Below are 23,077 nucleotides of genomic sequence, written 5' to 3'. Positions count from 1 at the left end.
GAAATGAGGAGTGAGGTGGTTTCCCGTTGCTTTCCTCACTGAGCCAGAAGTTGCTGTTACATATCAGTCTGCCAAGCCCACTGAAATGCACGCACCAACCGACCCTATGAGCAAAATTTTCACACCATTCATAGCAGGGACTGGCTGCAGAAGGAATGGAATTACTAGCATCGCTCATACCTCAGTTACTTTCATATTGTCAAAGCCAAGGATAAGACAGAGTGCAGTTAAAGTAACAAAATTGCTCTAGCCCACACCAGAAGACATAGTGCACTGTAAACACTAGGTCCTGCCAGAAAAACCTCAAGGCAGTATTATTGGACCTTTATGTTTTCTTATATACAACCTTGTCTTTCCTCCTGTGGGTGGGGGTGGTAGAATAACACTCACGGTATCCCCTGCCTGTCGTAATAGGTGACTAAAAGGGGCCCCAGGGGCTCTGAAATTTGGAGCGTGGGGTGGCGACCACGGGGCCCTCAGCTGAGTCCTGGCATTGCTTCCACTTACTCGTGCCAGGCTCCTCACTTTCATCTATCCTATCAGACCTCCCTTGGTCAACTCTTGTTCTTTTCAGACTCCGACGGTATTACGTATGGAGGTCTAGGGAGTCTTTCATTTTCACGCCCTTCATGGCCCTTGTTTCTCTTTGGCCGATATCTTAATTTATTGAAGTGTCGGACCCCTTCCATTTTTTCTCTCTGAATAGTGTTATATAGAGGATATATAGAGGATGGTTGTCTAGTTGTACTTCCTCTTAAAACAATAATCACCACCACTGTATCGCTGACCTCAAGGCAGTATTATTGGACCTTTATGTTTTCTTATATATATCAATGATATGTCTAAAGAAGTGGAATCAGAGGTAAGGCTTTTTGCAGATGATGTTATTCTCTCATCATCATTATTAGTCGTCGTGCTCATTACTGAGCGTCATGACCTCATAACTCCAACTCATTCTGTACAGAGTAATAAATAAGTTACAAGATTGTGAGCAACCACAAAATGACCTCAATTATGTTGTGAGATGGACAGTAAGTGATGTATGATGATGAACAGGGTTATCGTCGCCATAAGACCTATCTGTGTCGGTGCGACGTAAAGCCCCTAGCAAAAAAAAAGAACAGGGTTAAAAGTCAGGTTGAGAGTTTCACAAATAGGAAAAGTCCTCTCAGTTTTAATTACTGCATTGACGGGGTGAAAGTTCCTTTTGGGGATTATTGTAAGTACCTAGGTGTTAATACAGTGGAAACTTGGATTGCGAGCATACTTTGTTCCGGCAACATGCTTGTAATCCAAAGCGCTCGTAAATCAAAGCAAGTTTTTGCATAAGAAACAATGGAAACGCGGGTGAATCGTCCACAACACAAAAATATTTTTCATACCATCTCTAAAACAAAATATAATGTAAAACAAATTAAAGTGCACTTTTCCTTACAATAGAATCGTTGGTGTGAGGGAGACGAGAGATGACATGAGAAGGGTTACTGTGTACCACGAATTTCACTAATGGAATCACTGCTACCTGTTGGTTCACTGGAATTGTTTTCTTTCCGTACAATTTTAACAAGGAACCTGTCCAATGACTGTTGCTTTTGCCTCTTTTTGAGGATTTCACGAAAATGTGACATTGCATTGTCATTGAACTGATTCATCGCTTGCACTGCCACAGCCTTATTCGGGTGGTGTTTTTCTACAAAATTTTGCATCGTTTCCCACATTTTGCACTTTTCCCAAATCTCAGTTGAAGTAGAGATTCCACTGATTTTTCCTCTTCCTCTTCCCCGGATGAGATCTCCTCCATAACCTCAGCCTGTTGTTCGCGATGTAGGTCCATCAGTTCGTTGGTGGTCAGTTCCTGGCTATGTTCTTCCACTAGCTCTTGAATGTCCATGTCATTCACCTCCAGCCCCATAGTCTTCGCTAAGAACACAATTTCAACAACAATCAGCGTCTCATTGTAACCAACAATCCCCTCAAAGTCACTTCCAAGAACACAGTCAGGCCACAGCTTTCGCAAAGCGGAAGTGAGAGTTCTCTTGGTGACTCCATCCCAGGCTTTATCGATGACCTTCAGGCAGTTTACTATGGGGAAATGATTTCTCCCAAACTCTCGGAGGGTAAGATTTGTTCCCTCGGTCACTTCGAACCATCGCTAATAATAATAATGGCGTATGGCCTCCGAAGAGGCCTGGTGCAGGTCTTTTTCTAATAGACGGCCTATTAGGCGACCTGCATGTCTGTGAAGATGAAGATGAGGGCCCTACCTAGGATGATTTCTAATGTTGATTACGCCGCACACACCCAGCCCCCGAGCCATTGGAATTAACCAATTAAGGTTAAAATCCCCAACCTGGCTGGGAATCAAACCCGGGACCCCTCTGAACCGAAGGCCAGTACACTGACCATTCAGCCAACGAGTCGGACGAAGCATCGCTGAAATAGTGCTGTGGTGTATAGCATCTTGAAGTTTGAAATGATTTGCTGATCCATAGGCTGGAGTAGTGTTGGGAGGAAGGAACTTAACCTTAACGAACTTGGAATTCCTCCAGTAAGTCGTCCTCAAGGCCTGGAGGATGAGCAGGAGCATTGTCCATAACCAGCAAGACTTTGAGCAGCAGATTATTTTCTGAAAGGTATTTCTTCACTACAGGACCAAAGACCTCGTTCATCCATTCAACAAAGGAAAATGGGAGGGGAAAAAAGTATGCACACGTGACGCTCGTAATGCGGAACATCACTCACTTTTGAAATTATAATTTATTTAAAATGTTCACTTGTCTTGCAAAACACTCGTAGACCAAGTTACTCGCATTCCGAGGTTTCACTGTATAAGGAAAGATCTTCATTGGGGTAATCACATATATATGATTGTAAATAAAGGATACAGATTTCTACACATAGTTATGAGAGTACTTAGGTGATGATGATGATGATGCTTGTTGTTTTAAGGGGCCTAACATCGAAGGTCATCGGCCCCTAGAGTACTTAGGGGTTGTAGTAAGGATGTAAAGGAGAGGGCATATAAATCTCTGGTAAGACCCCAACTAGAGTATGGCTCCAGTGTATGGGACCCTCACCAGGATTACTTGATTCAAGAACTGGAAAAAAAAAATGCAAAGAAAAGTAGCTCGAATAGTTCTGGGTGATTTCCGACAAAAGAGTAGCATTACAAAAATGTTACGAAATTTGAGCTGGGAAGACTTGGGAGAAAGGAGACGAGCTGCTCGACTAAGTGTTATGTAATACCACTTAGTATTGTAAATTTACTCATTTGGAACAAATATTTCAGGTTCCCTACGGGAATCAACATGTTTATCATAAGTGGTATGGTCCGAGCTGTCAGTGAAGAGATGGTGTGGAATAACGTTAGTAGATGAATAAGTTTAAGTGGTGTCTTTAAAAGTAGGAAAGATATCAATATGAAGATAAAGCTGGAATTCAAGAGGACAAATTGGACCAAATATTCGTTTATAGGAAGGGGAGTTAGGCATTGGAATAACTTACCAAGGGAGATGTTCAATTAATTTCCAATTTCTTTGCAATCATTTAAGAAAAGGCTAGGAAAACAACAGATAAGAAATCTGCCACCTGGGCGACTGCCCTAAATGCAGATCAGTAGTGATTGATTTTCTTTCCTGTTTATAGCTGTGTAGTATGGGCTTCGGCTCCTACAGAACTTTCTGGATCTTTCGATCCACGCATCAAAAGTGGCTTCCCAATCAGATAAGGATGGCGAAGTTATTAACTGAGTATGTTTTTTAAGCAGAATATATTTGCTGCTTTAAATGTCAGAGGTATTTGTCACTAAACATTAACTCTTACAGTGCCAAGGTGCCGATGCATCGACATTTATATTCTGTACGAAAAATGCCAGGATGCCGATTCGATCGGCACCCTTTTATAAGTGGTGTAGTTATGCAGTAAGACGCCAGATTGCGCCACAAATCAAGTAGAAAAAAGGTAGAATGTTTGTAATTCCTTCTTATGTCATTAGATGGCACTGACATAGCTCCATTTTTGCTAGTTTACTCGTCGATTGTGAGTGTATGATCTGCGAGCGCCTGACGTCTATGATCCAATATGGCAGCCTCCTTGTTTGTTTATATCCGCTTGTTGCGACTTGTTTTCAATAATTTTACGTTCTAATTGACACATTTGAGTTACTTATCGTTATATATTAAGTTTATTATTATTTCTACTGTAGTTAAGTTACTTAGCAATTTATTTAGGTTGTAGTAAAGTTCTAAATAGTTCATTTATCACAACAAGGCATGTCGTCACCTAGGCCTAAATCGGGAGAAGAAACTGAGGAACTTTTGGGTTGCTTTGAAGATGTAAGCGACTCTAATTTTAGCGAAAGTGATGATTATGATGTTTATGGGGTCTTCAGATAGCGCACCAGGGAATGATGGAGCCCTGACATTGGCTAATGGGCTTACAACATTTTGTGCAACGTCAAAGAGTTATAGTGACAGTGCTAATGAAAATGTCAGTGACAATGAATTAGATGATTCTTGGACTGAATGCATATTCCCTAAAAGTAATGTTGTCCATCCCCATCATTTTTATCAAATCCCACGACCAAAACATGTAGGTCTACCTCATCCTGATGCTCCACACATAGAATATTTCAATCTGTTCTTTACACTTTCATTCCTGACACTATTAGTTGATTTTGTATGTTGTTCTGATCTTCTGAACTGTTCTGTAGTAACAAATACTGCTACTAGACACAGTTCTCTCAAATGATTACTATTACTCTCCCAAAATTCATAAAATATCCAATCGTTGACAGGTTACACTGTTAGTGACTTTCTCTCCACATGTTCAATGTTTTTGGAAATTAGTTTATTAATTGGAAAATAGACCTGCATTAACAATATAAATTGGTATATATCATCCCAGATAAGAGTTAAGATGAAATATCTTCACTTAGTCACTTTGGATTTAGTGTAAAATGTGCTAATTAATTTCAAATTATGTTTTTTCCTTTTTTAAATAAAAAATAATATTTTTGTGCACAATATTCCATAAAATTTTGTTTTTTGAAATGCAAGTCACATGTTTATATTCCTTGGACTATGTCAAGCTCACATACCAAATTTTACCTCCATATCTTTTAAAATGAGACGTAAATAACAAATTTTATATAGTAATGGAAAATCCATTGAAACATGCTTGGCATTCTATGCATATGATGCCCTATTATGGGCCGGCATCCAAAGAGTTAAAGTAATTCCCTGGCCATTTAAGGGTGTTTTGTAAAGTATAAATACAGGTTATGATTCAGGGTTCGAGACTCTCCCGAGGTAATCTTATTTTCGAAGCTTCAGCTCCCTTTGAATTGTGTAAACTTCTACTTTTCCTGTGTTATATAATGGCTAGCCAATCTCAGCAACTTTGTAAATCTATAAGACTTATTGGTCTGAGTTCTCTGACTTGTATGAAATGGGAGTCCATTCTCCCCATATTATAAATTTACTGAGCTTATAAGCTACCCTGTAAATTGCTGATTATTCATTGGTTGTATTCGCATGCTGTGTTCTACTTCTAGTTAGTTTTCATTTTAGCAATTGGCAATGCATACCACTAACAGCCGTAATCCCTCTGACCATTGCAATACTTTTCCTTGTCACACTTCCCCTTCCCCGCCCAGCCCTTCAACCTGTCTATCTGCTAGTCCATTGACCCGAACCCCACCCCTTGAAGCTACAACACACATTCTCCAGTCAGCTCTAAATAGACATAAAAGCGCACTTCACATATGTCACCTTAATGCCCAGAGTTTAATTTCTCAAACTCATATAGATGAACTAAAAGCGATTTTCAATCCACTGTCCTTTGATATCATATTATGCAGTGAAAGTTGGTTGAAAGTCAAACATCAAGCTAAGAAGCTTGAATTACCTGGCTACTGCCTTCTGAGGAATGACAGACTTGGCAAAGGGGGAGGTGGGGTCTGTGTTTTTGTCTCTTCGCGCTTGAAACCTCAAATTATCTGTCAGTCGGCTCAACAGTACGAGCGTAAACCTGAGTACATGTTCATGGAGATACAGGTCGCTACTGTTAAATGCTTGGTAGGTGTAGTATACAAACTGCCTAAAGCTCGCCGTCTGAATGACTTAGAGACTGATATTAACAGACTGTTACCTATGTACGAACATTTTATAATGATGGGAGATTTTAATACAAATCTTCTAGATCCAGATTCTTCCGAAGCCACCCACCTATTGCATATGTTTCAGGCATGCAGCATGGCGGTCCTCCCACTTTCTCCCACTCACCACACTAAAACTTCACACACACTACTGGACCTAATAGTAACGAACAACCCTGACAGAGTATTACATCACGGCCAGACATCTGCTCCCGGACTGTCAGCCCATGACATCATCTTTATGTCTTACGCACTGCAATGCTCTAAACATAAACCTAAGTACGTGACTTACCGAGACTATAGCCGTATTAACAATGAAAAATTATTGGAAGACGCTTTTTCGATGCCGTGGCAGGAGATAACTCATAAAACTAATATTGACGACATGGTCACCACTTTTAATAACATGATACTACAAATTTTTGACAAACATGCCCCTATACGAACAGCACGCGTCTGTAAAAGACTCTCCCCGTGGCTAAATGATGATATTAGAGCAATGATGGTTAAGCGGGATGCAGCTCATAGGAAATATAAACATTACTCGACAGAGGAAAACTTTATCTATTACAAACGACTACGTAATAAAACGACTCAGACAGTAAGAAACGCTCGACTACGGTACGCCCATGACCTTATAAAACCTGACGTAAGACCCGCTACTTTATGGAAGTCAATCCACCAATTTGGACTAAATAAACCAGACAAGGTAGACGATTTGTAAGTTTCTCTTGATGAATTGAATAATCACTTCGTATCCTCCCATGTACAATTAAACGAAGAAGCAAAAGAAAATCTTTTGTGTGCAAATTACAACACACCACCCGTAGGCAGAGACAAATTTTATTTTATTTATGTCTCACCCCTTCAAGTGAAAGCGGCTATCATGCGAATCATAACTAAATCCACAGGGGTGGAAAATATATGTATCATAATGCTAAAGAAAATTATCGACGCTATTATTCCAGCATTGACATTCATATACAATTTCTCCCTTCAAAATAGTGTATTTCCAACTGTCTGGAAAATGGCCCTGGTGCATCCTTTACCAAAGATAAAATCTCCTAGACTAAACAGTGACTACAGACCTATAAATATACTGTCAATAGTAGCCAAGGGACTCGAACACATAGTGCATAATCAAATCACCAACTATCTCAACGACCACGACATATTAGACCCACACCAGTCAGGTTTCCGACGCAATCACAGTACATGTACTGCCTTACAAAGCGTGACTGACGATATAAAACAGGCTATTGACGAACAAAAACTGACTATCCTAGTATTATTGGACTTCAGAAAAGCATTTGACTCTGTAGACCATGAGTTGCTCCTATCCAAACTTTATCACCTAGGGTTCTCTTACAGTACACTGAGATGGTTGGGAGCTGATTTACACGAACGACAACAATGTGTCACCAATCAAGGTGCATTTTCTTCGTGGCAATATGTAAAAAGAGGTGTCCCACAAGGGTCAACCCTTGCTCCTTTGCTATTTTCTGCCTATATCAACGACCTAGCTAAACAGCTGACACATTGTAAACGTCACATCTATGCTGACGACGTACAATTGTACATCCATGCAAAACCAACAGACGTTTTGACAGCAATCGAGAAAATTAACATGGATCTAGAGGCCATAAGTAAATGGTCTTACCAGCATGGACTTATTTTGAACCCAAAAAAGTCCCAAACTATAGTAATTGCCCACCCAAGACTTATTTCCGACAATTTCCGCAAGTCCATCCCCGATGTACAACTTCAAAATCAAGTTTTGCCCTTTTGCAAGAGCGTAAAAAATCTCGGAGTAACCATTGACCAGCACCTCTCGTGGACGGATCAGATAATATCTGTGAGTAGACGAGTTTTTGCTACGTTGCACACATTAAACAATTTCAAATTTACTTTTCCGTTCAGTTTAAAGAAGAAACTAGTTGAAACCCTCGTTCTTCCAATATTCGATTATTGTGACGTAGTTTACAAAGAAGTGAAAACCGAGCTTCGAGATAAACTACAACGTGCACAGAATGCCTGTGTAAGATTTATATGTAATCTGAAATTTTCAGATCACGTTACCCAGTCTTACGTCGACCTCGGATGGCTACGCCTTGAAGACAGACGCAAGCTGCATACCCTGACTTCATTGCACCGAATCCTTACCTTACAATCCCCATCTTACCTGTATGAACGATTTCATAGCCTTTCTGAACACCATGATAAAAACACCAGAGCGCTGAGCTCGACATTGCTCGCTATTCCTAAGCATAAATCCTCAACCTACAACAATTCCTTCACTGTTGTGGCCAGCCGTGAATGGAACTTCCTTCCGCAGGAGGTCAGAGGGATATCAAACCACGGAAGATTTAAAAGTATGTGTTCAAAATATCTCTATGAAACGAGCTCGTAGTGTGACAGTCTTATTCTTCTTCTTCTAATGGTCATTCTTCTTCTTCTTCTTCTCCTCCTCCCCATGGTCCTTCTTCTTCTTCTTCTTCTTATTATTGATTATTATTATTATTATTATTATTATTAGTATTATTCATCAGTAGTGTTAGAAAGTACTCAACTGTGGTTTTCCTGCATAGTTATCCTTATCCCTATCCCTATCCCCATTTTGCAATGTTTTTCACCCACAGTAAACACATGAAAACTGAACATTTCGTCAATGTGATATACTTCTGGAATTGGACAAATTAATTGTAAATATTAGTAGGTTTATCTATATTATTATTATTATTATTATTGAAATTGTAATTCGTTCTTTGTTGTATGTTAATTTCTTTGCAGGAAGCAAAATGTTAATTTATATTGTGTATTATAATAGTTATTTTTATGTACAGCAGGATAGCATAGTACCGTTGTAATTTGTTTCACTCTCTTTTTTCATTTATTCAGTATGTTATATATTTTTATGTTAATTATGTATTTCACTGGTTAAGTGTAAGACAGGGACACGTGTCCCTAACTTTGCCAGTTAAAATAAATCATGTCTATCTATCTATCTATCTATCTATCTATCTATCTAAAAGTTGATTTTGTTGATACAGTCATGAGGCCATCACACGTTTACTTCAGAAGGGAGTAGAATGCTTGTGCTTTTAGCTTAAGGCATCTCTTCTCACACATCAAAGACAGTCTTGCCTCTGGCTTTGTTCTATTTTTCATTCTTTCATCAAGGGAGTTGCAAATGGAACATTCATCCATTGTAGGACTGCCAAACCCAATATTGAAAACAGTCTGGAACACATGACGAAAGTAAAATATTTGCACTTTTTTTCCTATCGTCTGATGCAGCAGCAGCGTACAACTGCCACATTTTTGTAATGTTTACATTGGAATGCAAATACATCCAACAGCTAGTTTTGCTCCTGCAATGATGATTTGCTATCACATTGAATTTCTTAATAAACTCTACCACAGAATTCCTCTTCTCATACATTTTGAGCTTACCACCCCTCTTTTCTACTGGCATTTTTCCTGACATAAAATGTCGTGAAACACCACCATTCACACGGTTCTTTGACAATCGCAAAGTGTCTAGGAATGCTTTTGGGTAAGCTGGCAAACGCTCCCTTGTAAATATCTTGTAAATCCTGCACTTCACCATGATATGTTCATCCTCTTTGTTGTTGTTTACAGGCTTTGATACCTTAGGAGGGATTGACTCAGTATATTTTAAAATGTACGAGTCTTGCTTGATTTTCAACTATGATACATTTCCACCAGTATCGTAGAACCTCCTAGGAAATGAAATCTAATCAGGTCATGTTCATTCCCTGCAATGGTATACTGCTGCTTTTTTCCCCATGATTATATGTAAGAGCTTTAGTGGACCATATCTGCAATGACAATAAAACTCATTTGCTAGAAGCTGGGTGTGGTTAACAAGGCTCCTCTACTCCTTTCTGTCCTTCCACATTTCCTGCTCCATTACTTCCACCACATTCAATCCAGCTTCTCTAATGTCCTTCCAAATCTGATCCATCCACCTTCTTCTCTGTCTTCCAATTGGTCTCTTTCCCTTTACTTCTCTTTCCAATTCTCTTCTTGCTACTCGTTCCTTTTCCATTCTTTTTACATCTCCGAACCATTTCAGTCTCGCTTTCTGTATCTGTTGTACTAATGGTTCTATATTTAGTTCTTCTCTGATTTTAATATTTTGGATTCTCTCTCTTCTTGTCTTTTTAACCAATGTTCTTAAAAATTTCATTTCTACTGCTTGGATCTTACTCTCCTATTAGTTACCAGTGTTTCTAGTCCATATGTTACAACTGGTATGAAATACTGTTTATATAATGTTAATTTTGTTCTCTTGGGTACTTTGTGAACCCATAAAAGCTCTCTGACCCGATAAAATGTTGTACCTTTACTTAGTCTGTTATTAATTTCAGGGTTGATTTCATTACTTCCATTAATAATGCTACCCAGATATGTAAACTGTTCTACATTCCCTAACCGTTCTCCGTCTACGTTCACTTGGCTTCTCTTTTTCTCTTTTCCACCACAGTGCACGACTACAGTTTTCGTTTTACTAATTACCAGTCCAAACTCCTTCAGATTTTCTTTCCAAATGTCGTCTCCTTTGTACTTCCTTTTCTCCCTTTCCCCAAATCACCACACCATTTGCAAATACCAAAGCATTCACTTCATTACTACTGATACTCTGTTTTACATGTTTTAGTATTTCATCCATCAATATAATAAACAGTAATGGCGACAGTGCAGTTCCTTGCTTGAGACCTTCTTTTTGTATAAAATGTTTCAGAGTCACCATTCCCCACTTGTACACAGCTTTTACTCCCATGATACAGTTCTAGCTTGTTAATTAATGATTTTGGTACATTCCTTTTCTGTAGGCATTCTCATACATGTTTTCTCTGAACTGTATCATAAGCTTTTTCCAAATCCAAAAATACAAAGAGGATTTCCTTGTTCCTTTCCAATGTTTTTCCATTATCGTTCGCACTGTAAATAACAAGTCTATTGTTGATCTATTAAGTCTAAAGCCATATTGTTCTTCCTCTAACTGTGTTTCTATTATATCCTTCAGTCTTCTGTCTATGACTTTCTCCATTACTTTTAGCCCATGTGATAATAGGGTTATACCTCTATAATTTTCACATTTCTTCCTATTTCCTTATTTTGAACAATGGTACAATGCTTCCTTGTTGCCAATCTTCAGGTATACTTTCATCCTTCCATATGGCATTGAGGGCTCGGTATAGCCACTATAGTCCATTGCTTCCTGCTGCCTTGCTCACTGTAGTTACAAAATATAGAATATTTACTATTCTTTGTCTACAGCAGTCGTGGCCCCAAGACTCGCACGCCCCTACGAGCGCAACCAAGTCTAGATGGTGCTCTGGCTATCCCCCACCACTCTGGTGTCATGCTAACTTTTCCTGCCTCCTCTCCCCGTAACACCACTGAGACGGTGTGCCAGATAGATTTGCAGCCAGAACACTGTTTGGCCAGGCCTAGTCTACAGTGACATTTCCATAAGCACAGATGAACAAACTCCTCTTTATTCCAACCATTTTATTATTCACTAATATCTAAAACAAAACTTAATTTACATGATGTTTATCCTTATGGATTCTTCAAATATTATTTGATGCACACTTTTGGTTTCAGCTGAGAGCAATCTTGGTAGCAAATTGGAAGGTGTGCTAGGTACCAAATGATGAGCCCAACCTAGCACACGAGGGCAAAACGCTGGCAACCAGGAATGAGTTAGCTGGAAAATTTATAATGTCCAATAATGGACCATTTATATCGGTATAATAAATTTATTCATTCGGGACAAATATTTCAGATTCCCTATGGGAATCAACATCTATATCTGATAGCCAAGCAGGCATCAATTTTTGGAAAAGAGACAAAGTCTCTCATAGTGCATAGGCACTACCGGTGGCTCGAGGTAGCCTACGCAGTGGCCTCCACGGTATGCACTAGCCAGCGTCTTGGTAGGTGTGCTAGGTACCAACTGATGAGCCCAACCTAGCACACGAGGGCAAAACGCTGGCAACCAGGAATGAGTTAGCTGGAAAATTTATAATGTCCAATAACGGACCATTTATATTGGTATTATGTAAATTTGACCGAAGTCAACACTAATAATGCAATCTCCTTCTGTACTATTAATCAAGGTATTAACTACGTAATCAGTATCATGAAATCACCTTCTCTTGTACAGATACTTACATCATACAACATTAAACTCCTATACTTAATGAATGACTCCTACTTCTTCAGCAATTGATGCCTCAGGACAAGGAAAGGAGCACTCAGTCCAGAGCCAAAGAAGACAATGAACAGCGCAGTCAACTTATAGCGGTTATGTATGCTGAATGGGAGATTCTGTAAGAAAGGAAAAAAATATATATATATTCAACAGAAAAACAGGTAACAACAATAGTGAGGCACTCCAATATAATAGAGTTTGAGGGATGTTCCACCATTCAACATATTGTAAAATATATTAAATTTATTAAGCGAAGACCGGTTTTGACTCCCTTGGAGTCATCATCAGTTCTTGTTGAATATCAAATCAAGGGGAATCTGATAACAATCATTAGGGTTGCCTACATACATCTTGACTGGTTGACATAAGACATCATAATAAAATTATACACATAATGGTGATTGCCTAAAAAACACATCAATGGGTTGCAAAACACACACATTGAATTGTAATGTACATGATATGTAATACTTGGAATTTAACAACATGAAACACATATAATGATATGAAACACATAACGCTTTAAGAATGTTCTTGGACTTGTTGGTCTTGATTCAATCGAATTAAACTACATGTAATATATACACCTTGAAATGAAATGCACACAAAGACATAAAATACTTGGCACTTAAAAAGTTCTTGGTCCTGGTTTAAAAAAACTGTTGTGTATTCATGGAACATGGAATAGACTTGTTGGTCTTGTTTCAATCTGCTGGAAACAAATGCACTAGTTGAAAATATACACATTGACATGAAAATTTATACATTAACATGAAACACATGGCACATTAAGAATATTCTTGGATTTGGGTTAAAAAATCCTGTAATTATGAAATGCTCAGTGAGAATGTGAGTCACGGTGAAGTTGGCACCACAAGAACACACTGGGGAGGTTCTTCCCTCTTTAGGAGGCGAGATTGTGTAGATCTTCCATGACCTATACACAGCCTACACAAAACTACTGCCTCTCTCCATGAAGGGCAGAAAGAGAACCGCCACACGGTAGTTGTATTCTTAATTGCTCTCAGCTTGTTGGAAGTTTGGATACTTAGCCACTCCAATTCCCAGGCCATCAAGATGGTTCGACATAGCTGAGAAAATTATCTCTTAAGTCTTTTGAAACTTGATCCGCATGTTTATTTCCCGTAACCTCAGCGTGGCTTGGAAGCCGTGTTAAAGTTATTCTGGTGCCAGCATCACAGAACCTGGCTAGAAGGTCATAAATCTTCTGTATCAGTGGGTGTTGTGGGAAAGGGCATCAACTGACCGCAGAAAACTTGAATTGGTACACACAAGAAGGTGGTTTCTTTCGCCATCAAGCATAAACTGCAGAGTTTCTAAGATGGCAAAAAGCTCCACAGTAAAAATGCTAGACACTAGGAAGTGAGATTGATTCAATATTATCAGAGACGAAAGGGCATCCTACCTTTTCTCCGATCTTAGAACCATCCGTGAAGATGCTGTGCAGCTGGATACTTGTGAACAAAGTCCTGGAAATACCTCTGATGAACAGAGGCATCCGTGTTCACTTTGGATCCACAGAACCACAGAGAAGCTTCAACAATGATCCACTCAAGACAACCGCCGATAGCCACACTCACTACACTAGCTATCAATTTGAATCCCAACTGGCCATGTGGCACTCGGCTGGTTTTGGTACCTCTGGTGGTACTGTGTACTGAAGATGCATTGATAGCTGGGATGTTGTAGCATTTCACTAATTTTGGCAGCGTATGTGAGGAGTATCTCGCTGCCGCCTTATTAGTAAAGTTGAAACTCCCGATTCAGCCAAGAGGCTGGGAATGGGGCTAGTTGCCAGTCTAACTCCACTAACGTGAATACTGTCTAAAAGGTGCAGCGTAGATGGTGATGCTGAACCATACGCCGCACTACCATAGTCAATACAGGAAAGGACCATAGCCTCATAGAAACCTACAACAGCACTGCATGGTCAGCCCCCCACGAACTGCTGCTGAGAAACTTAGGCATGTTAAGTCTCTTCATGCAGACAACTTTCAACTGATGGATGTGGAGCTGCCACGTTAGTCTCTTATCAGAATGGAGACCCAGGAACCTGCAGGTATCCTCCACTGGTAAGACATTATTTTGCAAGTGTAGCTCTGGCTCAGGATGCAAAGCCAATGTTGACGGAAGTGTACAACTGAGATTTTTGCCGCTGAAATTAGAAAACCACGTTGCAGTGCCTATCTGTTGACACTGTTAATAGCTTGCTGTAGCTGTCTCCACCATCCTTTCAGAGTTGAAATGTAGAGCTAAATTGTCTACAGTATGTACAATGACAGAACGACTGCGGGCCCTGCAGCGGCAACTATGCTGTTTATGGCAATTGCGCACAATATTACACTCGGTACAGATCCCTGTGGTACTTTACTGTCTTGAACATAATGTTGAAACTGACTCGAAAGAGCCAGAAGGACATGAAGTTCTCAATAAATATTGGTAAACTTCCCTAAAATCCCAACTGGTGTGGCAAGGGTTAGTTCCACCTAATCAATAACAAATTGTTTTACAAACTACTGTATTATAGACATAAGTGTACAAATGGGACTAGTTTCGACCTGACAGTTGAGTCATCATCAGCCGTTAAACTTAACCTAGAACCAAAATGGAAAAACACGTAATATCGTCCCGGGAAAGGCAAAGTATCGTAAGCAACATTTTTGTCAAAACTGAGGTTACAATGTTTATACGTCAATTAGAACCCAGAGCACATGCTGTCAAAGTATCGTAGGTGCCAAATAAATCTAGAGGGTAAAAAAAATGTTTTTAAAAATTTATCATAACCACCATCAATAATATACAGAACACCAGGTTGTCATAAGCACCAGTCATTACATCTCAAGCGCCCGAGTTAGAATCTTGTAATTTGTGTACAGATTATCGTAAGCGATAAGTGGTAATTCTGGAGGGAATGCTTCATTTTTCATGACTGTTGTTGGTCACTGCTGTAGTACACAATTTATAACTGCATCAAAACAATTTGGCACTTGAAACATAAGCAGAGGTGCCAATTTTCAAGAAAGGCAATTCGTAATGTAGCCGTTCGGGCCCCGGGAAAGGGGGGGCGTGGTGGCCGTAGAATTTTTCTTTTTTCGAGATTTTACAAACGTACATATCATTGAAAAATTAATGAACATACAATTCAACCAGTGGCATATAAAGAGTGTATGATTCTTACCCGCTAAAGGAACAGGTGATCTGCAGTACATATCTGAGGTAGGTTGAAGGATTTCTTTTTTTGAGTACTATAGTTGGTGCCCTAGCAGCTTGTAGTTGCAGTTTGGTAAACGTACACTGGTGACGTGGTATTCTGTTTGATATCGTGTGCTTCCTCTGCACTCTTCGGTGTTCAGGTTATGTAGCGCATACCTATCTACGAAATGCCACTGTATTATTTGTCCCAAATGGAATATAATTATTCCTTTTACACAAACAAAGTGAACAATCTGCGGTAAATTAAGCAATACCGTCGTTAATAGAGAAATATGTATACGTTCTTACAGGCTTTAGACAGGACTCACTTATGTTTTATTCCGCTTCTCGTGCCGTCTTTTGTTTCTTTCTTGAGGTCCAGGGCTAGCATTGACGAATGGGAGTGCGATGTCTGTGAATTCTCAATATCTTTGTCCATATGACTAGCGCGGGCAGTTCAAACAGCAAAATAAATATATTACTTTTTTGTTGAAAGAAAAATAGCATGGTCCCTGGGCCAAAGAGTTAGGGCACAAAACGAATGAGCTACATGAAGAAAAAGACACCTAATTAATGCAAACAACTTCAGTGAGCAAAGACATCACACACGAAAGTGTTACACAAAAAAAAAAAAAAAAAAAAACCACATATGGAAGCGCTGCGACGTAGCAGAAAAAATATACTTGTAAGGTAGTAAAGTATGTATCCGTATCATCCTCTTCAAGTAAAACATTTCGTACTATTTCTCAATTTACCACATATTTTCGAGTTTGTGTAAAAACAAATATTATGTTTCATTTGGGACAAATATTACAGTGACATATCGTAGATAGGTATGCACTACGTAACCCGGTGTTCATATTAACACAGAACTCAGTCTTGTTCTTCGTCACCATACGCAACTGAAAATTCGCGGCTACACACACTACAAAAACGCGCGTGAATGAGATTTTCAGGAACGCAATAAACAGGGCCATTCTTTCAAGTATTCCTCCCTAAATTTTTTGAACTACTTTTGGTTTATTACTAGCGTCACTAATCATAGTAACGTCACCACACTATTTTCCTGCACAATAAATCGCTTCATTATTTCAAACCTTTCGCATTTTGTAACACACTATTAGCATATATCCTACAAGAGCAATATATGTAAATATGACAACCAAAATCGCAATAAATACTTCAACAATCACACACGCAGTGTCCACAATGAAACGGAGCTTCTCACCACTTCGCCGCCAAAACAAAGGCAAAACTACTGGCATATTTGAATGGAAGTCTGGTCATGTGACGAACAAAGACAACTACTCCGCAAGATACAGGTCTACCACTTCACAGGTGCCGATTTCTCCAGTAATGGAAGCACACACTGAGTTCGGCGCGAGAAAACTCGAAATATTATCAAATGAGGGACAGGAAAGTGGTAGTCCCACAGGGATCAGTTCTTAGTGTCACTCTGTTCGCGATTGCCTTAAACGGTATTGTCGCTGCTGCTGGTCCAGCAGTAATACCGTCCCTATATGTGGATGATTTTGCTCTGCACTATAGCTCGTGCAGTATGGCAGTCGCAGAGCGACAGTTACAGCAGGCTATTAGGAGGGTAGAGCAGTGGACCTTAGAACGTGGCTTTCGTTTTTCCACCACAAAGACCTGTGTTGTCCACTTTTGTCGTCAATGTTCTCTTCACCCTCCTCCTGAACTTTATTTAGGAAATGTAGCTATCCCTGTAGTTGTCACTTACCGATTTCTTGGGATCCTTTTCGATAATAAAGAGCGTGGGAGCCACATGTGCGGCAGTTGAAAGTGCAATGTGCTAAGAAGCTTAATATCATGAAGTTTCTTAGCAGCACTTCTTGGGGGGCTGACCGCGCGGTGCTCCTACGATTCTATAGGGCACATATTTTATCTCGCCTAAACTACGGCAGTGCAGCATATGGCTCAGCAAGACCAAGCGTTCTTGCGAAGCTAAACAGCATTCACCACAGCGGGGTTCGGTTGGCGACGGGAGCATTTCGTGCAAGCCCCATAGCTAGCCTGCTCGCTGAGTCTGGTGTGCCGCCTTTACACCTGAGGTGCCAGCAACTGCTTCTTACCTATGCTGCTAATTTGCGACAGATGCCACTTCATCCAAGCTATTCTAGCGTTTTCAACAATGGCAACCGTTTGCTGTACGCCGCTCGTCCCCGAGCAACGCGGCCGGTTGGAATACGTTTAGATAGCAGTTACAGACTGTTTGACGTACCTTCGGTTCCTTGCCTTGTCAGACAACCAAGTGGGGTACCTCCGTGGGTAGTACGGCGACCTGAAATAATCCTGGACCTACACGGATGGTTCAAGGATGGACACGAAGGTGGGCTGTGCGTTCGTTGTCGACAATGATAGGTTTCTTTTCGCTCTCCCGGAAACCTGTAGTGTGTACACAGCAGAGCTCTATGCTATCTGTAGAGCTTTGCGGTACGCACTGTACAATGAACGCCGTCACTTTCTTGTGTGTACTGACTCCTTGAGTTCACTCCAGTCTATTGATACCTGTTTCCCTCGGCACCCTCTGGTGCAGCAGATCCAGGACCTGCTGGCCGGGTGTTCGGATGCCGGCACCAGAATTACGTTTCTGTGGCTCCCAAGCCACATGGGCATCGAGGGAAACGAGTTAGCAGATCGGGCTGCCAAGGTGGCAGTTACACTGCCCCCGTTGCCTTTCAAGGTTCCAGCAAGTGATATTCGCTCTCAGCTGAGACATCTGGTCATGTCTCATTGGGAGATGGAGTGGCAGGCCATTCCACTTTCCAATAAGCTGAGAGCGATAAAAGGAACAACGAAGGTATGGAGGACTTCCCTTCGGGCTTCACGAAGGGAAGCCGTGGTATTATGTCTTCTTCGGATCGGCCACGGTATCGTAACTCACTCGCATCTTCTGAAAGGAGAACCCCCTTCGGTGTGTACCTGCGGCGACCATCTTACCGTGGTACACATCCTTACGGAGTGTATGGACCTGGTCGATCTTCGCCGTAGTATTAACCTTCCGGGTACCATCTCCCTTATCTTGCGAGATGACGAGCAGTCAGCAGACCTCGTCATCCGCTTTATGAGGGATCGTGGTCTGTTTTACCGTGTCTAGTAATGTCCTTTGTCTTCGTGTATTTGTTTCAATTTCGCTTTTAACCTATTGACTTCATTTTAGTTTGTGTTGCGTATTTTAATGTCTAATGTAAATTAAGTATATATTTATGCACCACCAGGCAATGCCTTATTCCTTTTCTCCCTGTATTTTCTCTTATTTTATTAGAAATAAGGCATTGCGAATTAGATCCACTGCTGTTTTAATCTCGTACTCATTTTTTCATCACCATATTTTTAACTCTTGTCAGTGGATACATTTTTAAAATTTTAAATATCATGTATCATGTCGTCCATCACGTTCCATTAGGGGCCGATGACCTTTGATGTTAGGCCCCTTAAAACAACAAGCATCATCATCATCATCATCATCATCATCATCAGGAAAGTGGTATAAATGATTACCGAGAAATCCGAAAATAATATTCTGAGAATTAAAGTTGTAATGGCATTCAATGAATATACTTTTGAACACTTCATACACTTAGATTTGAAAATCAACAAAAAATCGTAATTTGAGGTGTGTGATTCGTAAAAGCGTAATTGTGATGGGTAATTCGTAATGATTACGACTGAATCATAATAGTTGGCATCTCTGCATAAGGAAGAACCTGCTGACAGATCTATTGCATGTTGATTTGACAGCCAGTATACTAGTGTGTGAGGAGAGAGGATTGGTTTCTAAGGAGGTTGTATCAGCTTTTTTTTTTTTTTTTTCTGTTTTGCTATTTTGCTTTACGTCACACCGACACAGATAGGTCTTATGGCAACGATGGGATAGGAGAGGCCTAGGAATGGGAAGGAAGTGGCCGTGGCCTTAAGGTACAGCCCCAGCATTTGCCTGGTGTGAAAATGGGAAACCACGGAAAACCATTTTCAGGGCTGTCGACAGTGGGGTTCGAACCTACTGGATACTGGCCGCACTTAAGCGACTGCAGCTATCGAGCTTGGTTTTGCAATTTTTAAAGGTATCGAACCTACTGGATACTGGCCGCACTTAAGCGACTGCAGCTATCGAGCTTAGTTTTGCAATTTTTAAAAGTATCATTTAGCACATCAAGGACGCAAATAATGTTTCCTAGCTAATGGCATTATTGTTTTCCTCCTGTTACGATGATAGTTCGCAAGAAAGTGCGGGTAGCACAGCAGGCTGACAAAAATAACGCACCGGTGAGTATTTATAATTATTGTTAGGGGCCGTATTTTTTGGTAATAATTATATGCACGAGTTTTTTAAATATCTTCTTTCTTGTCTATATATGACTTCCCAGGTATTAAAAATACCGTATTTTAGCAAAATGAACTCTCGAAATATACACCACTTGGTGCGAAAATGCGAAATGGCACCGGAAGAGCTCTCCAATAAACGTGTAAATACTTCTGAGAACTTGACTATCGTAGTTTCATTCTCATTTGCTTGATAGACCAGTATATTCTCCACTGTGTATCTAAAGTATGTGCATTCAGTTCCGCAATCTCTAAGGCAGTCGATAAAAATCAATATCTGTTATCGATTACAGCAAATAGCGTTGTGGTTGTAACAAGATACAAGACCGGTCGTAGATACAGCAGTGCGCAATGAGAGTTCATTACTTACGAACATTTATCGGTAAATGTCCAACATTTAAGTATAAAAATGCCGAAAACTGAAGTCACAACAGGTTTTTCGAGTGCCAAAGAATACAACAGTGAGGGGTTCTATGTATTTGATGCTGCAAGAAAGATTCTAATGTATCAATAGTGTACCGGTAATATTCGTAAAGTTGAAAAGTGCGATATACACTGCAGAGAATCAGAATGAAGCAAATGAACATAATTCTAAGCAGCAAATAACAATCGGCGATACTTTACAGATCGTAAAGATGTTGAAAAATTATAGAGAGCAATTTGTAATAGACACTGAAAAAAAAAAACCATTCATGCAAGCCAACATGCCTCTAGAAAAATAGGATGATCCTGGCATAAGGAAGAGAATGAATATAATAGGAAAGATATATAATACTGTCTCTACTGTAAAATATGACGGTATTGGTAGGCCTCATAAATAAATCGCCTGTTTGAGTAGTAATGTTATTGTTTTTATGCCCCACTAACCACTTTTACTGTTTCCCGGAGACGCCGAGATACCGGAATGTTGTCCCGCAGGAGTTCTTTTACATGCCAGTAAACTAGTGACATGAAGCTGACGTATTTGAACTCCTTCAAATACCACCGGACTGAGCCAGGATAGAACCTGCCGAGCTACTCATCCCTGACCGGGGAAAAAGAGCATATCCATGAACATCTTCCAGAGCTATATGACTTTGCAAAATGCAATGAAAGCACATCTGGTTAAGGAAGTGAAAGAAGACATTGTTAGCAAAGTTTTAGGAGGTTTTGTAAAAGACCACAGTGAATTTGCATCCCAGTGTTCGCAAGCATTATAGTTTCCGACTTCTAATGTAGTCAGCAATAGGAGCTTCTCTGCTTACACAAAAACATTTTCTGACTGTCGCACAACTCTGCATCCTGAAAATGTTGAAACCATGCTTAGTTTGTACTTAGGATACAAGTAATTCAACGTCTAAAAATGTAGGCTATGTATAAATGTATATCACAGGGCAGATCGATTTATATATTTATTTCTATAACAATTTGCATATTTGGTTTTTCTAAGATTTAATAACAATGATACATTACAAGAGTTTACTTTAAAACCTCTTATCACAAAGTTAGTTACATTTACCCCATACGGTACTACAAGGAAGATTTCGCAGGAAACATTGATCAGTATAACAATTTATTTCACGAAATACCTATCGAAATAGTCTGTTTTAACACCAAAATCAACAGTTTTATTTCACCAAAAAAAAGGCTCCTAATTATTGTGGAATTGAGCTATGAAAAATTAATCATACTTCAGTATATTTGTTACGGGAATATTATGAGGATTTGACCTCGCATGATAGTTACTATCTTAACTGATCGAGATGGCATTCAAAGATAAAAATTTCATTGTTCCGTATTGAAATTATTGATGTTAAAAATTAAATAACTGGAGGTTCAACCTATTCAATACTCAAAAGAAAGAAACGTAGCAATCACATTTCTATTTAAATGGGACCGGTTTCGACCTGTGCATATAAGTTTTCATTTGTTTTCCGATATTGCGCTTTTTACTACATTTTTTTCTTCTCTCTACAATTGTTTTTTCAAATCAACTGTTTACCAAGATCTTAGCTGGAGTACGGGTGCTCATTCGGTTTATACTAATTGGCATCGTACATTTTTATATACGTACTTGGCTTCCCGCAGCCGTGACAGGTTCTGGACCTTCGAAACGTTCTCCACTCTACTTTGGTGTTTGGCCGCAGCGCGTGACCTTGAGTGTGCCACGTAGTCACCGGGAGCTGGCGGCTTTCATCTACAGATCTGTTCGTCTGCGAATTCAAGCCTTTTTGATCTTCGCAAGTTGATTGTTAATGTTGTGACTTTGTGCAGAACAGAATGTGATGTCGTGTCTTTGTGCCTAACAGTGAAAAACTGACCTCCAACATTCTTAAACATTTTACATGTTTTTTATGGCTGATGATGACCTAGACTAAGGTCGAAACCGGTCCCATTTAAATAGAAATGTGATTGCTACGTTTCTTTCTTTTGAGTATTGAATAGGTTGAACCTCCAGTTATTTAATTTTTAACATGGCATTCAAACACAAATATCTTTTAGCGTATGAAATATCATACGCTGGGCATTCGCAAGATGAAATTTTTCAGTTTCAGATAAAATACAATAACAGATGGGGAGGCCATTCTGAACAGCTTAGAAAATGGTGATTGTGATGATGACCCATTTTCAGAAGCAGATGAAATATGATTAGTGCTTACGGGAGCTGTTGATTGCAATGACAGTGATCAAGACGATGGGCCTAGTGATGATGATGATGATGATTGTGCTACAGCTTGGGATGTAGCGAAAGGTGTACTTAGACAGGAAATCGAGGTCAGAGGGTAAAGAAAACTCCGTGTGGCTTAGAAGAGTGACTCGATGTATGCATTTTTGAAAATTCAGAGAGAGCATTTACTGCAGCTGATGAGAAACAAGTACCACTACAGAAGGCTCCTAAAATTACAGAATCCATTGATGTATCTTCCGACTGGAATAAATCCAAGAATCCACAAAAGATAGTAAGGAAAGAAAGAAATTGGGTAAACAAGGAGCTTAAGAAGTCAGTGAAGTTTACAGAGAGAGATTGCCAGAACCATCATGCGTTCAAGAGTGGAGTGTCAGTAAGTTCACTCCAGTGTTTTGTTCAGTTCCATATGATGAAGTGATTGCTAAATGGTGATGGAGAGAATCATGAA

The 23,077-nt window shown here is 39.8% G+C and overlaps 1 protein-coding gene across 1 annotated transcript in view; it reads right to left on the bottom strand.

Annotated features, from left to right (window-relative positions):
• Nucleotides 1–23,077, bottom strand: part of LOC136873908 (cytochrome c oxidase subunit 7C, mitochondrial) — a 50,143-nt gene that overhangs the window by 8,432 nt on the left and 18,634 nt on the right. The window contains exon 2 of the mRNA XM_067147239.2: nt 12,365–12,520. Within this exon, the coding sequence (XP_067003340.1) occupies nt 12,404–12,520 (117 nt within the window). The 3' untranslated portion in view covers nt 12,365–12,403. The remainder of the gene's footprint in view (nt 1–12,364; nt 12,521–23,077) is intronic.

This window comes from Anabrus simplex, chromosome 5 (assembly GCF_040414725.1).
Source record: "Anabrus simplex isolate iqAnaSimp1 chromosome 5, ASM4041472v1, whole genome shotgun sequence".
Classification (NCBI taxonomy): Eukaryota; Metazoa; Arthropoda; class Insecta; order Orthoptera; family Tettigoniidae; genus Anabrus; species Anabrus simplex.
The sequence above is the reverse complement of the archived record's forward strand: the minus strand, read 5'-3'. Positions and strand labels throughout refer to the sequence as shown.